At 29.0% G+C, this 15,256-nt stretch overlaps 3 protein-coding genes across 8 annotated transcripts in view; all 3 read left to right on the forward strand.

The window, feature by feature from the left end:
* Positions 1-3,576, forward strand: part of LOC726130 (beta-3 adrenergic receptor) — a 53,565-nt gene extending 49,989 nt beyond the window's left edge. For both annotated transcript variants that reach the window (XM_026439416.1, XM_006564003.3), the window contains 4 exons: positions 31-262; positions 354-587; positions 711-991; positions 1,858-3,576. In XM_026439416.1, the coding sequence (XP_026295201.1) occupies positions 31-262; positions 354-587; positions 711-991; positions 1,858-2,145 (1,035 nt within the window). In that variant the 3' untranslated portion in view covers positions 2,146-3,576. The remainder of the gene's footprint in view (positions 1-30; positions 263-353; positions 588-710; positions 992-1,857) is intronic.
* A 1,097-nt stretch (positions 3,577-4,673) lies between these two features.
* Positions 4,674-10,444, forward strand: LOC726158 (glutathione hydrolase 1 proenzyme). Of its 5 annotated transcripts, none has more exons than XM_016911463.2 (11): positions 5,490-5,621; positions 6,436-6,698; positions 6,894-7,093; positions 7,474-7,695; positions 7,767-7,990; positions 8,082-8,274; positions 8,348-8,548; positions 8,632-8,881; positions 9,087-9,280; positions 9,400-9,640; positions 9,907-10,444. In XM_016911463.2, exons 2-11 carry the CDS (start codon positions 6,669-6,671, stop codon positions 10,168-10,170), a joined length of 2,019 nt encoding a protein of 672 aa, XP_016766952.1. In that variant the 5' UTR covers positions 5,490-5,621; positions 6,436-6,668; the 3' UTR covers positions 10,171-10,444. The 5 variants fall into 5 exon arrangements, with proteins under 5 accessions (XP_006564068.1, XP_016766954.1, XP_016766952.1 ...); XM_016911464.2 differs by having other exon boundaries at positions 6,897-7,093; XM_006564005.2 differs by lacking the exons at positions 6,436-6,698; positions 6,894-7,093 and adding an exon at positions 4,674-5,012 and having other exon boundaries at positions 5,484-5,621.
* Positions 10,445-13,414: 2,970 nt separating this feature from the next.
* Positions 13,415-14,805, forward strand: LOC726175 (nuclear protein 1). The gene is made up of 2 exons (XM_006564009.2): positions 13,415-13,733; positions 14,235-14,805. Exon 1 carries the CDS (start codon positions 13,521-13,523, stop codon positions 13,728-13,730), a length of 210 nt encoding a protein of 69 aa, XP_006564072.1. The 5' UTR covers positions 13,415-13,520; the 3' UTR covers positions 13,731-13,733; positions 14,235-14,805.
* The last annotated feature ends 451 nt before the right edge of the window (positions 14,806-15,256 follow it).

Here is a 15,256-nt window from a genome sequence, read left to right on the forward strand (position 1 = left end):
AGGACGATCACGAAACGCTTCTAATTTAAGGAGATCCAAGCGCGGACACCGAGCGCGGCGGGATCGAGAAGACCGTCCGGAAGCGGAACCGGCTCATTCTTCCCTTTCCCGCCGTTGCAGCGAAGGCTGAGCGAGGCGCTGCTCGCGTTGGGATCCTGCAGAACGGGGAACAGCTTCGACGGCAATAATCTCGGCTTTCATCGAGCCAGGCTGCAACCCGCCGCCTCGTGCAATACCCTTCGTGTCCCAACTTCCGAATCAGGTTATTATCGTTACCAAGTATGGACAACTGGCCTGTTGTTCCTGATCGTAAACACGGTGATAATAAACGGTTACGATTTACGATGGCACAGGCGAGAGCAGTAAATTAGTGAGGTCGAGCGCTAGCGCGGCGAGCCTGATGGGCCCACATTACAGAAGCGACTTCATTGGCGCGGATGTGGGCGCCGGTTGCTCCATAGCGATGAACGAGACACCGAGGAGAAGCCCTAGGATACTTATAACGAGAGCGTGCAGCGAGGATAGCCAAGACGGTGGAAGTCCAATGCTGAGGAAACCTTTTCTAGTCAATGCTCTTCCCTGTGATAGTGTGTACTTATGTATTTTCTCTAATTTTCTTTTTTTTATTTTCTCGATAGAGCGCTCGATGACACGATTATATCGTATTTGTTGAGAAGAAGAGAATGATTTACGTTCCGCTTGTCGATCAGAGCGAAGATGGCGGCACTGCAGCACCGGAAGCGACAGCAGCACGGGCAGCAGCGAGGCAAGCGTATGGACGACCGGAGTGGCGCAGAAACTCGCCAAGGCCAATGCCAAGAGTTCATCGGACATGTGGTCTGCATCGAGGAGACTCGTTCGTGGAAAAAATTTAGAGGAGGGGGCCCTTCTCGTTGGCGCCAGACCCAGCAATAACAGCGAGAGCAGCGATACCACGGACACGACGGCCACCACAACCACCACGACCATGCCCAGCAAATTGACCACCGTGGTAAGTAAGTATGCGAGTCGAAGGACGTCGCGCAACCGGATACAACAAGCATCTTTTTGTCGAAATGCGGATCGGACGCGATGTGTATCGGACGATTCTCGATATTAAAAATCTTGTCCACGCGATGAATTAAACGCGGAATATGTTTTCCATCGTAAAAAGAGAACGAGATGGAATGAATCTTTCCGATTATTATTTTATTCGACTAATTATTTTACGTATCACAGTAAAGTGTTTGCTTTTGTTCACGTTTTTTTTCTCCTTTGATTTTGTTTATGATTTTTAATATTGCTTATACGAGTCTTGATTCACTTTTAAAAGATGACTTGTAAAAGAAGCGTTGAGTAATCGATGAAATAAGCAAAATCTTCTTGCAATTTAATCCTAATAAGCAGATAGATCGACACGAAGTTTGTTTTTCAGCGAACAAATTATCTTGAAGAATAATTTTTACTTTAAGCGTGTCGAGTAAAATTTTAAACAAGATTTTAAATAATTTCCAATTCTATTTCATCCATTCAAATTATTTCGTCACATTTTAATATGCAAATAAAATTCTGACACAAATAAAATACCGTGCATTTTCATCGAGTCTTTAATCTTTCTTTCTTTCTTTTTTTTAATTTACATCAATCGAACATTTTTTTTTTATTTTAATAACTAAACTTCTTTTTCAAATTACTCTTTCAGTAAAGTAAACATTTCAAATTATCCATATGTACATGTCACGTAAATGCAAAGTAATGCAATCATTTGATGTAATTTTCCACCTTGATAACGATACTGAAATTTCACACGCGTTCGTTTCTACAAAATTAACCTTAAGCTTATTGCTTAATGTTCACCGTGACGAATGATGTGCGCAGGAAAACGGAGGCTGTCGGGAGAAAGAGAAGGAAAAGATGAACGGTGGAGGGAAGAAAGAGAGGGAGCATAGCGAAAGCGACAACAGTTGGAGCAGCGTCGACGAGATCGAGTCGAAGGAAATGGCGGACAAGAGCATGGAAGAGGATAATTTCGAGACGATCGAGGAGGAAACAGAGGCAGAAAAGTGCAACCAATTAAGGAGGAAATCGAAAACGATTCGAAAACCGGACGTTCCTCAGGATTGCAAGGAGACCGCTCAAAGGCCCCTTCTCACCTCGTCATCCTAAGTTTCCATCCAGAACTTGTCATTTAAATTATTATCATTTCTTTTTTTTTTCCCCTCTTCATAATTTTGTATATGCGACACACCGATTTCTCAACGTGTTCGAAATCCTCTCGAAACGGCTTGGTGATCCTCCAAGTTTGGATCGAAAGGATTCTGTTATTCTTTCTTAAGGATTTTTGAGATTGGAACATTTGGTTCCATAAAAATCATGGAGAAGAAGTTGGACGTGTTTCTGTATGCTCGATATTCAGCCGCAATGTATCGACATATCCTGAAATTATATTTTTATACTTCCAACGAAAGAGCAACGTTAACGAGAGAAAATTCGCGGTCTTCTTACGGTAAAAGAAAACACCGCGCATAAATCTCGAAAGAAAAATTCGATCCCCTTTATGGAAAGAAAAAAAAGTTGGCTATATAGATATATATATATAAAAGTTACAGAGATTTAAAGGAGTATTGCCATCGTGTTAATGTTAAGAGATGATGGCCAATAATTTCTCTCATCGAATTTGATGATGTTCCTAATTAATGGGTTTGGTGAAAGACAGAAATTTGACAGAGTAAAATAAATTAAATATTGACGAAAGTTAATTTACCGTTCACATAATTTGATCGAATAAATAAATAAGCGTGCGAAATTGACGTACATTTTTCAGTTCAATATGGATAAAATGGATAATATTTCCATTTGATATCACGTACAATTTTCTTCCTTTCTTTTTTCCTCTTTATTTCAAGGAAAGTGAAAGTGATTAATAGAAGAAAGAAAAAAATATTTAGAGAATAAAATATTAGGTAATTTTTGAGAAACTTTAGAAGAATCAGAACCCGGAGGATGGAATTAATCCGAGAGAAAAAAAATTTGCATTGGATTGGAACTGTAAATGGGAATGAGGAAGTTGGGAAGAGAGGGACTCATCGAAAAAATTTAATCATTGATGCGTAGATCAGTTAATGTGGGCGGTCGTTGATGCGAGTCTATTGATAGCAAACGATAAGCTGCGTTCATGATATACTATACACGAGAAGAGATACACGTTATCAAAGAGTGGACGAGACATGGACACTTTTTACCTAGCAAATTTGTACAATCAATGGCCAACCACTGTGTTTGCACCGACACGGTGGATTTATTTGCAATTAGGTGTAGCAAACAATCACCTAAAAAAAAAAAAAAAAGTTAAAAATGATATTAATGTTGGTGGTTATTGGAATTGATGTTTCGAATTTTGTAGACGATGGACGAATTTAACGTGTGTGTGTGTATGTGCGTGCGTGCGTGTGAACGTGTAAATCGAGTTCAAAATGTTCTTATTTTTAAGAATCGTTGAAACTGGAGAAGAAAATTATTTATTGTTTTTTATGGAGTAGGCGAGTATGTTGTACACGAGAACAAAATTTTAGAAGGGAAAAAAAGAAAAAAAAAAAAGAAAAGTGAAATGTTGCTCGATTCAAATCGATTAATTTGTATAACATATCCGTGAAATTTCTTTCAGAATCGACATTCCTTTTTTATCCTATCGATACATTATTCTCTATTATTCTCGGAAAGGAATATATTACGATGTTACAAAGAACGAAATCGATTCTGCGAAAATCTTGATGCACTGTCATGTTGCAAGTTTGCGTAATAAACCAGAATATGTGTTTACTTGCTTTTTGGATTCGTCAATTAGAGAATAACGAGAGGCCGTACGTTGAATTTCACAAATGTATATTTCATCATTCCGGCGAGAAAAAAATTTTTGTCAGGTACCGCGTGTTGAAATTTAATGTTAATGGTATTAAAATATCGCGATCTAAATGATGTTTGAGTGTACGTCGTTAGTGCAAATAAAATGGAAAAATATTCTGAAAAAAAAAAAAAACCATCTCTAGATCTTATTGATTCTTCTTCTAGATAATTCGTAGCATTTTTTCCATCCAAAATCGATGATAAATAAATTCTAAGATAAATTAATTATTTAAAATAAATAAACGAACAAGATATAATAAATTAAACTAAAATAATCGTCTTTATTATCAGGATATTTATCATCGATAACAATTATTCTCCTTTTCATCCTTCATACTTTATATTCCACCTACATTTTTTTTTTTTATTTTACTTTTAAGTGCTTGTTAAGGAAAAGAAAAAAAAAATCGATATACTAATGTTATTAGCAAGTGCTCACGTAACAACGGTGCATTGTACAGGATATTAAAGTTCGTCATTTAATAAGGTACTCGACTATTAAACCCGACATTTTCTCAATCATTATCGTTAATACATTGTGTTGGGAACTCGAGTCGAGGGATTTGTAACAGAATTTTTAAGCTGCGAAGATTCGTCGCAGGATTCGTCTCGACGGGACGAAGAAGAAAGTTAAATTGCCGAAATTAATTTATCCGTAGGAATAAAGAAAAAAAAGTGTTGAAACGGCAGGCACACACTGCTACCTACCACCAGACGTTATAAAATTATCATCTGGAAATAAGGGGAATTAAATTGGTCTGCGCGCAAGCAAAAAATAACAATCCCTTCTCTGTCTTGGGCGTATCCCGCAAACACGTTTCGAAACGTTTTCGCCGCGAGTTAAATCGGCAGTCGACCGACGATCCGGCCGGGGCACAGCTCGATGAAACATTGCTGCGAGGCGACACGCGTTCGATGTTTCCGTGTGAACGAAACGTTTTGTTGTTTCGCTCGATCGTTGATTCGTTTCGATTCAAATTCGTTCGAGAAATTGACTCGTGAAAAAATTTGTTTTCGATCGTCGATCGAAATTTAATTTCGCGCGATTCGCTCGACAAGTGATCGTAGATCGATGATGATCGTTCGATCGATATTTTGGTGAAGAGAAGAGAAGTGTGCTCCGAAGAAAGGTATTGATATAATGAAACAACTTCGCGACAATTTGAACGATTTTTCCAAAGGTGATTTCTTTTCTCTTGGGCAACGATTAGAATTGGGACGAACGAGGATTGTTGTTATTAAGTTTAATGATTCGGATAACGGGGGAAGAACGGGGGAATGTCCGTGTTAAAGATTTGATTGAGCTCGTGATCGCTTGTAACCGGCGTGGAAATCTTGCTTTGAAAAGCTATATACGTGTAAGGCTTCGATCGCTAATTGATCCATATTTAGGATCACGTAATCGTAGCTAAACAATTTTCGCGTTATTACGATGCTTTACGTGTTAGTTGCAAACAACGTGTCGAACAATCTTTATGTAACCGATTATCTTCCTCATAAATATGAAAACCCGTCACTTCGCTTGACAACACGTGGTTCGAGCTCATGCACGATCTCTCGCTTCTTATTGTTTATTGTTGTTTAAATTTAAATTTTTCCAGGCTTTCCACGAAGTGACCAAATGAATTGTATCAGATGACGATCGAGCAACACAGCGCTTCCGAGAGTATCGAATTTGTGGAGAAAATGCCGAGGAGAAACAGTTTGCAGGATATGCGGAATACTCGAAAAATATTAAGGTAATCATAAATAAATAACAGGAAATATTGTAACACAAAATTTTGTTTGGTATAAAATGATAGTATTCTTATGATAATTATAAATCATAGCAATTGCATGCTAATTCCTGATCCCAGTTTATATATGTATATGCAATCTAGATATTACTTCTTCTAAAAGATATTTATTATTTATTTTAAGAGATATTTATTTGTTTAAGCATTGTTTTACGAACTTTTCTTTAATCTTTTATAATAAAATTAATTTTTCTATTATATACAAAAAAATTGAATAAAAATTGTAAATTATATAGAAAAGATAAATAAGATATAACAAATCCAATATTGATTACCACTGTAAAATAGGTTAAATAAATTTTTTATCGTTCTTCAAACAATAAAATCATATCGTAAAGCAACATAAAAATTTTATAATATAACGAACGAATATAAAATTGTATATTTAATAAACATTATATTTTTTTATAATCTAAACGTATGTTTTATATGTATTTTACAATAATCAGATCTTTAAGAAGTTTTCTTTTTAATTTTGTATAATATTTAGTTTAATAACATAACTTTGTTTCTCATTTAGTTAAAAAAATTTGATAATGTATATAAATACAAAATGATATATAATTTTCTCTATAAATAGTTATATTTCATTTTATTTAAATTATTTATTTAACTTCTATCTTGAAACATTATCTATTTGTATTGTATTTGAAAAATAAAAAATAATCGTTGCAACAATAATGCAAAAAAAACTTACGTAAAATTATATAAAAATTGCAACAGTTGTTTGTTTTACTTGTTAAATTTTTCAAATTAGGAATGATACATGTGCACGTGACGTTAACTCAGGAAACAATTCTGCACTAGTGGCGAGAAATGCGCAAACTCAGATTGATTTTCTCCGGTCAGCTGGTGCTGTTCATCTTCGGACGATGCGGTTAATCTTTCGTATGAATTTCGACGAACAAATTTCTCTGATAACATGAACGATATGGATCAAGAGTCCTCGATAAAACGAAAAAGAGGTCGGTGTGAGAAAAGTGAATGTGAATGGTGATCAAAAATCGTTTGTCTCTAACAGTAAGTGTTAAATAATGCGCCAACAAAAGAAACTTTATCTATACGAGTGTGATTGTGGTTACATCACGATATGTTTAGTTGAATCGTTCAAAGATGGCGATAATTGTTCGTTTGACGTTTTGGTAACAGTTATCGTCGATGTTGGTCGATAAAAAAAATCGCTAACATTACATTTTATCATTGCTATCTTTGTAGCAGAGAAAAAATATGACTTCCTCACCCTCATCCAGCACCAGTTCCGCGTATGCTAGTACTGACGAACATCGTCAGTACTATAGTAACGATAAACAAAATTTCTTCGATTCGGACGACATCGGAACAACTCGGCTATTGCGCTCGTACTCACCTCATCGTAGCAAAGCAAGAGGATTCTTTGCGAGGCTGCGAATTGACAAGTGAGTTCGCTTTGCGCAAGTCACCGCGCGCGAATTTATAAAATATTTTATAAAATATTTACAACTTACTTCTACGCACAATTTTGATCTTCTAAATTAATATGTATATTCCAGATTAGGACAAAATATTACCTTTATCGACAATTGCATATAAACTTTGCAATGAATTTGATTTCATATTTGTTTTTATTTATTCTTAAGTTTTTTCAAACAAAATTTTATGTTCTATAATATGCTCTGCTATTGGCAACTGAAATAAAAAATAAAAAAACATTTTGCAATTTTATTTTATCATTATTTTTTTATAGATTGATTTAGCACTTAATTAAAAGTTTCAAAGATAATTTATTTTTTTTATTTCTTTTCTTTCCCAATTTCAGATCTTATATTACTACAAGAAATATTGTAATAGCGGGAATAATATTAACCACGTTGATTCTTGCAATAATAGCAATCTGCACTATTTATGGTGCTAGAAATGTAAAAATCCCAGAAATACCACCCGATCCGGAACTACCATTACCCCCTTCATGGAGTAAGTTAAAAACGTTTAAACATGGTGCTGTTTGTGCAGATGGTGCACCATGTGCACTTGTGGGCAAGTATGTAAAATTCTGTTATATTAGATTAAATTATATATACAATTGAATTATTAATAAATTTGTTCTCACAGGATGATTCTATTAAAAAATGGATCAGCAGTGGATGCTACTATTTCGGCAATGATTTGCAATGGTCTCGTAAATATGCAAAGTATGGGCATTGGAGGTGGATTTTTCATGACAATTTACGATAAAGCTTCTAAGCGTGCCTATACGTTAACTGCAAGAGATCGTGCTCCATTAGCTGCCAATGCTACAATGTATAATGATAAACCACAGGAAGCATCGATGTTTGGTAAATTTATTTTTTTTTATTTTCTTCTTTTTTTCTTTTTTCTTAATGAATGAAATAAAAAATAATAAAAAATTTTATATCGATATATTAGGTCCATTGGCTATTGCTGTTCCTGGGGAATTGGCAGGATACTGGGAGGCTCATAAACGTTTCGGTAAATTACCATGGGCTGATTTATTCAGTCCTTCGATCGAGATATGCGAAAAAGGATATAATTTGACAAAAATTCAACACGACGGATTCAAATATAACGCAAAAAATATTTATAAAGATCGTGTCCTAAAGTAAACGTTGTGTGATTTTCATAATTAATTATCTATAAAATCAATAAAAGTTACATGTTTTTTTTCATTTCAGAGAGTTATTTGTAGATCCACAAACGAATGATTTTTATTTACCGGGAACAATTATTAAACCAAAAATACTTTGCAAAACTTTGCAGATAATTGCAAAGAAAGGGATTTCAGAATTTTATAACGGAACATTGGGTAAATTTTTGGTGCAAGATTTACAAGATAAAGGAAGCATTATAACAATGAAAGATTTAAATAGTTATAGGTAATTAAAATACAAATTATTTATCAATAATGAATTGTAATTTGTAAAAAATTGCATATTTTAATCATTGAAATTATTTCTAGAGTAACATGGGATGAACCTCTTGTATCGAATCTCACTAATGGAATGAAATTATTCACAGTCGGATTGCCCGCGAGTGGAGCTATTCTCACCTATATTTTAAATATCTTAGACAGGTTTAATTTTACGCGTGATAGTATAGCTGATTTTAATCGAACTACTCTTACATATCATCGAATGATAGAAACATTTAAATACGCTTATGCGTTAAGAAATGATATGGGCGATAAAGAATTCGTCGATATGAAAGAAGTTAGTAAACAGTGCAATTTAATAAACAAATATATTCTCTATTATTTCGGAGCTTATTATATATATCACAAATTTAGAAATAAAAAAATGTGTGATATTCCAAAATTTTTGAAAAAAAATATTATTATATAAAAATTTAATATAAAATTAAATTTTTAATATTATTAATATATATCATTTTTATTTTTATGTCATTTTATTTAAGCTAACAAACAACTTAACATCAAAGATTCATGCGAAAAAGACACAAATGATGATAGATGATTATAGAACTTGGAATGATTCCGCGCATTATGGAGCACGCACGATAAGCAATGCAAAAGATCATGGGACTGCCCATGTTTCGGTATTAGCTCCAAATGGAGATGCAGTATCAGCTACTAGTACTATTAATTTCTAGTATGTTTACTTTGCAAACATTATGAAATTTTTATATAAAATTTTCTCTTAATTAATTTTAATTAGAATTAGTATAAATTAAACGAATAATGTTAAATTAAAAAAATTGTTTTTATTAGTTTCGGAAGCGGAGTAGTCAGTGAAAACACCGGGATATTATTAAATAATGCAATGAACGATTTTGGTATACCGTCAACAATTAGTTACTTTGGAATTCCACCCAGTCCGAACAATTATATCGCTCCGGGGAAAAGACCATTGTCTTCTATGGTACCTTCAATCCTTGTCGACTCAAATGACGATGTAAGAATGGTCATTGGTGCTTCTGGTGGTACTAAAATTACTACAACAGTTTCTCAGGTCAGCATTTATCAATTGATTTATTATTATTTTCATAAATATCATAAATATAAATAATTATTAATAACATAATTAAAATACGATGAAAAGAAATTATTTCATTTTATTTTAATTGAATTTAAATTGCTTTATTTATCATTCTGCGACTTAGTTTTTTTTTTTTTGTTTCTTTTTAATTCTTATGTTTCATATATGAAATATTTTAAATATTTAATCCTAATAAAATAATTTTATCAAATATATTTTTTAAAATGAATTATCTATAGATAATAGCTAAGATCATATGGATGAATCAAACGGTGAAAGAAGCTGTAGACGCTCCTAGAATACACCATCAGTTATTCCCACCAGAGATGAATTACGAATACGGTGTACCAAAGCCAGTAATTGATAATTTGCAAAAATTCGGGCACGTAACTTCTCGTTACAGAGTTCGTGGCAGTGTGGCTTGTGTCATTTTTACCGAAAATAATACAGTATATGCGAATGCGGACTATCGAAAAGGAGGAGACGTATATGGACTTGATTAAACTTTATTAAAATAAATAATTATGAGTGAAATACAAACGCTATCTTCCAATATATAAATTGCTAACAAGTGTTGATCATAAATGTTGTTCGAGTTCTCAATATTAAACTCTTCAACATTTGATCTTAAAGTTATATAACGTTATACATATAAAATTATAAAACTTCTTTTAAAGAGAAATTTTCCATGATAAAATATATTGTGATATTTGTTCTATGTTGATTTATGCGAAATTAAAATTCTTCAATAAAACTTTTACATATATTACTTTTTTATATCTGATTTTTTTTTCATAAACTTTAGTTTAAAAATCATTAATTTCTATATAATTTTTAGAAAATTTTTATATAATTATTGGTGAAAATATTCTTTTATATCCTTTTGCAATATAATTGCAATATTTAATTGCAATATAATTATTCTGATTATTGTTGAATAACTGCAATATAAGTTCTAATAAACTTTATTCAACTGAATAAGATTCTATCTATCATTATCGATCCATGCGGAAATTCATATGTAAAGTTTCCGCTATTAAGTAACAACTAAACTGCATAACAATGAATCTCATATTTTTTTACAAGATTCATTAAAAGGATGATCTATTAATATTTACAAAAAAAGTTAAAAATATTATGTAACTAATTCAGAATATTATTTATTTAAAGTAATTTAGAATAAAAATTGTTTTTTGAATAATGTAATATAACCTGAAATATAACCTAATAATGAAAATTATTTTAATATTTTCTTTATATACCTTAGATCTATATAATCTAAGTTTATTCGAGGAATATGAATTTAATGTAGATACATATTCGAGATTCCGATCAATAAATATATATTTATTTAAATACACAAAAATTTCTTATAAAACTACTCTACATAAAATATATATAGTTACTATATAATACTATAATTAGTAACTAATTGGTTATATTTGGTTATATTTTGATTATATATTGGTTATATTTATAACTCAATAGATTATCAAAATATCTTTTATAAATATTTTTAAAAAAATAATAGATTATTATATACTTATATTTTTTAATTCTAATTTCTAATTTTTCAAATTGCAAAATATATATTAATGTATATTATACTGTTTAAATATATATTAATTATTATAATGCATTATATAAATTATGTATTATGAATATAAATTATTGTAAATTATTAATTGTCATTTAGATATATTCTTTTGAAAAAGGAGTTTGAAAAAACGAATTGTAATTAAAAATATTATTAACTCAAAAAATGAGTTATAATAATATTTTCTAATTCCATTTGAAATATTTGATATTCCATTATATTATAAAAAATTAATATATTATATTATTATATTATATTATAAAGAATATATTAAAAATATATTATAATATATTATATTATAAAGAAATTTAAAGAAAGTAATTTTCATTTTTTTACTTAACAGTTTCTAAAAATTAAATTTAAATTAAATTTTTAAAAAATCAAATATCTCAACTCTATATATAAAAGTAAATATTACGAAATATTGAAGATAACATTAATTGAAATATATGTTGAATCATGTTAAGTCACTCTTACAGCTTCATTATTGATATATATATTTATTTTTGTCGATATTTCTATTTATGTGCTATTGATTAACTTGATTAACGGAATTTTATATGTATGCGATATTCTTTCAATCGATTGTAATTTTACGAAGTCAATAATAGTTTCGATCTTTCATTTGACATACTGCGTACAAATTTTTATGTATGGATGGTATAAATATAATCATATATGTCAAATCTATTAAATAAATAATTTCTATTATTACAAATTTGAACAATATTTTATAAATAATCTTGAAAAACACAATATTTCTGCCAATAACACATTAATCACAATTCGTTATCATAACAACTTTCAATAAGAAAGAAAAAAAATGTAAAAACCATCGATTTTAAAATCTATTAAATTTTAAAATTCTTTTCTCATTTTTTTCAAAATATTTCTCATATATTACAATATACAATATTTAAATATTTTTTAATAAATTGTAAATAAATTAAAATTAAAAATAAATCTATAAGTTATAATAAATAAGATAAAAAAAATCTGCATTTTACAATTGTAATGTAAACATAGATATCACGTATAATCTAATATTGCATAAAGATATATAAATATAAATGTATGTATTTATGTAAATAATTTATATTTTTTCATACATATGGATTTAATTAATATTTAATAATAAAGACAGATTTTTCGATAACTTACTTGGATTCAAATAATATTGTAATCGATTTCAAGATAAAAGAATTCAATCAAATTTCATCACTATAGATTATATTTTTTAACTTACATTCTTCTATAATATATAGAATAAAAAATATGTTTGACACCAATTGTTTTATCATACCCCAAGTGAATATTTTTGCATTCTTTCTATATCTTTTAAGATATGTCAGTGAACATGATAACTATAAGCAAAATATACGTCGACATTTTGCTTATAGTGGTAGGGATACTTCTAGAAGTCATTGTAACAAGACGCTAATTGCGCGTGCGTAATGGATCAATGTATTGTTTGTTGCCAAACATACAGATTATATCATATAACAAAAATTCAATATATAAATTTAGAACTATCAGGCATACATTTTCCATAAAATTGCATCTAATTTCAAATATATGAAAACTTGAATCAATATTAATATTTTGAAACAGGAGAAAGATATATTACCAGGGCTGTCTATATCATGAAATTACATATTTTAAATTTGTACATAAAGTACATAATACATAAGTTTCTAGTAAATAATTATATGAGCTTAACCAATTATTTTTGTTCATAGATTGTTATATTTTAATATACAAGATTATTCATATTTAAATTATTTAAAAATAAAAAAACTATTAAATATACGTAATTTATAAAATAAACTATATTTTAATGATTGCAAATATTAATGTTGCGATCAATACAAACAAGAATATTAATTTTTTTTAGAAATTTTAAATTCTAGTTCTTTGATATATGATCTTATTAAATTTTCATTTATTAAATTTTAATATATTAGAAAAATTAAAATTTACATTTTTACTTTAAAAAAATTTAATGAAAAATTGGATTAAAATAAGAAATAAATGAAAAGAGAGATTTAATTTGCTAAAATAATTCTTATATCAGGTATTTAAAATACTAGAGCCACTACTGGATATTGCGCTTGCGTAGAAGTTCTTTGGTAGCCTATATAACAGTTGCAATCAACGGTGTCTAAATAGTTTGAAGTAAACGTGTGATAAGGAGAGATTTTTCGTTTGCATTCTACGATATTATTTTTTTGAATACTTTTTCAGAAAACAAGAGCTATGTCTGACTATTACGTTGACGAATACGAACATTTTAATTACGATTACGACAAGCATATCTTTACCGGTCATAGTGGAAAACAGCGAAGCAAACGCGAAGCTCTTACACATACGAATCATTTTGATCCGTGCGGCCATTCTAGAAAGATCCTTACTAAATTGATGAATTCTGAACATAATAAGCGAAATGTTGGAAAAACTAAAGCATAAGCAGTAAGTAGCAATTTTTTAATTGCGACATAATTGTTAACAGTATATATTGCTTATTACGTTATCGATTTGAATGCAACCGGAAAGTCTGAAACCTTGGCCGAGTTTGTATGTGTTTACATTCTTGTTTTTCTTTTACAAGTAATTCTAAATCGTAGAAACACATTTATCATATTTCTTGATACAATTGAAAATAAATAAATTGAAATTAATTATTTATATTTTCGATTCAGTATTATTAATAATGCGCTTATTAATATAACGACTTGTTAAAATTTTTTGTACTTCTTTTATCTACTGCGCAATATTTTAAAGGTGACTCATTTCTTGAAAATTTTAGTTTTGTAAAATGATATATAAAAAAAAAATATAAGAATATTTAATATATTTGGAAGTATTAATATAAATTCTTGAAAAATAATATTTATTTGAAAATAATTTATTATTATTAAAATAATTTTTTATCAATTGCTAATATTTTTAATGATTTATTATTTGTTTTAGGAACTCAGATTATTATCCTGCCCTGAAGTTGCTGTTTGAAAAAAGTATTTGTCAATTGATTAAAATTTCTTGAACATTTTTGAATATGATAACAATTTTTTCATTTCTTTTATTCTTAGTAATGCATTTAGTTACTAAATATAAATTTTTACTTAGAATAAGATAATTAGTATTTAGTATAAATATTATCTTACAATTATTACTATTACTCATGTTATATATTGTGACTTTAAAGTATATATAACTATCTCCTAATTAGATTACTTTTAATCCAGAATTGCCTGAATCTGGAGCTTTCACACATTAGTATACAGATATATCTGTATTAAATTTATATACACTATATAAATTTTCTAAATTTTGTGCATTTAAGTGGTTATAAATGTTTTATTTAGTTGATATTAGAACTCAATTGCTCAATTTAAAAACCAGGAATGTATGACAGTGTGAAAATACTTTATTTGATGTGAATATTAAGGGGAATGCATTTCTTTATCATGTTATGAAAAATTTTTGTTACATTCAAAAATCAACTTTAAGTTTAGTAAAAAATAAAAATATTAAATAGAAATGACTGTATAATTTTGAACAATAAAATTTATAATTAAAGAATGTGTGTAAGTAATAATTAATTTAAATCCATTTCCATATTAAATATTAATATAGAATATAACAAACCCATTACAAATATGTCAGATTTTATATAAATTAAAAAATTTTTGTTTGTATTTTATATTATATTATATTGCATTTTATATTAAAATTGAATATTGCTTACATTATATTAAAAATATAAATTATTTTATATATTACTATATTTTAAAATATAAAAATTTTATTTATACAGAGATTTAATTCAATCTATTCAAAATTTTATATACATTTATAAAGCATCTTTAGAAGATATACATATATATATTTATATATACATAATATTTTTATATTGCAAAATTAAGACATATTATATCAATTACACAAAATGTACTTCTAATTTTATATGTATTCATTTGAAAATATTTAAA

This window comes from Apis mellifera, linkage group LG3 (assembly GCF_003254395.2).
Source record: "Apis mellifera strain DH4 linkage group LG3, Amel_HAv3.1, whole genome shotgun sequence".
Classification (NCBI taxonomy): domain Eukaryota; kingdom Metazoa; phylum Arthropoda; class Insecta; order Hymenoptera; family Apidae; genus Apis; species Apis mellifera.

Excerpts from the sequence above, each read along its gene's own strand:
- LOC726175 (XM_006564009.2), top strand. The coding sequence starts at position 13,521 with ATGTCTGACTATTACGTTGACGAATACGAACATTTTAATTACGATTAC.
- LOC726158 (XM_016911463.2), top strand. The coding sequence starts at position 6,669 with ATGGTGATCAAAAATCGTTTGTCTCTAACA. Across the intron at positions 8,275-8,347 it reads TATAAAGATCGTGTCCTAAA|AGAGTTATTTGTAGATCCAC; the intron begins GTAAACGTTGTG and ends TTTTCATTTCAG. Across the intron at positions 8,882-9,086 it reads AATTCGTCGATATGAAAGAA|CTAACAAACAACTTAACATC; the intron begins GTTAGTAAACAG and ends ATTTTATTTAAG.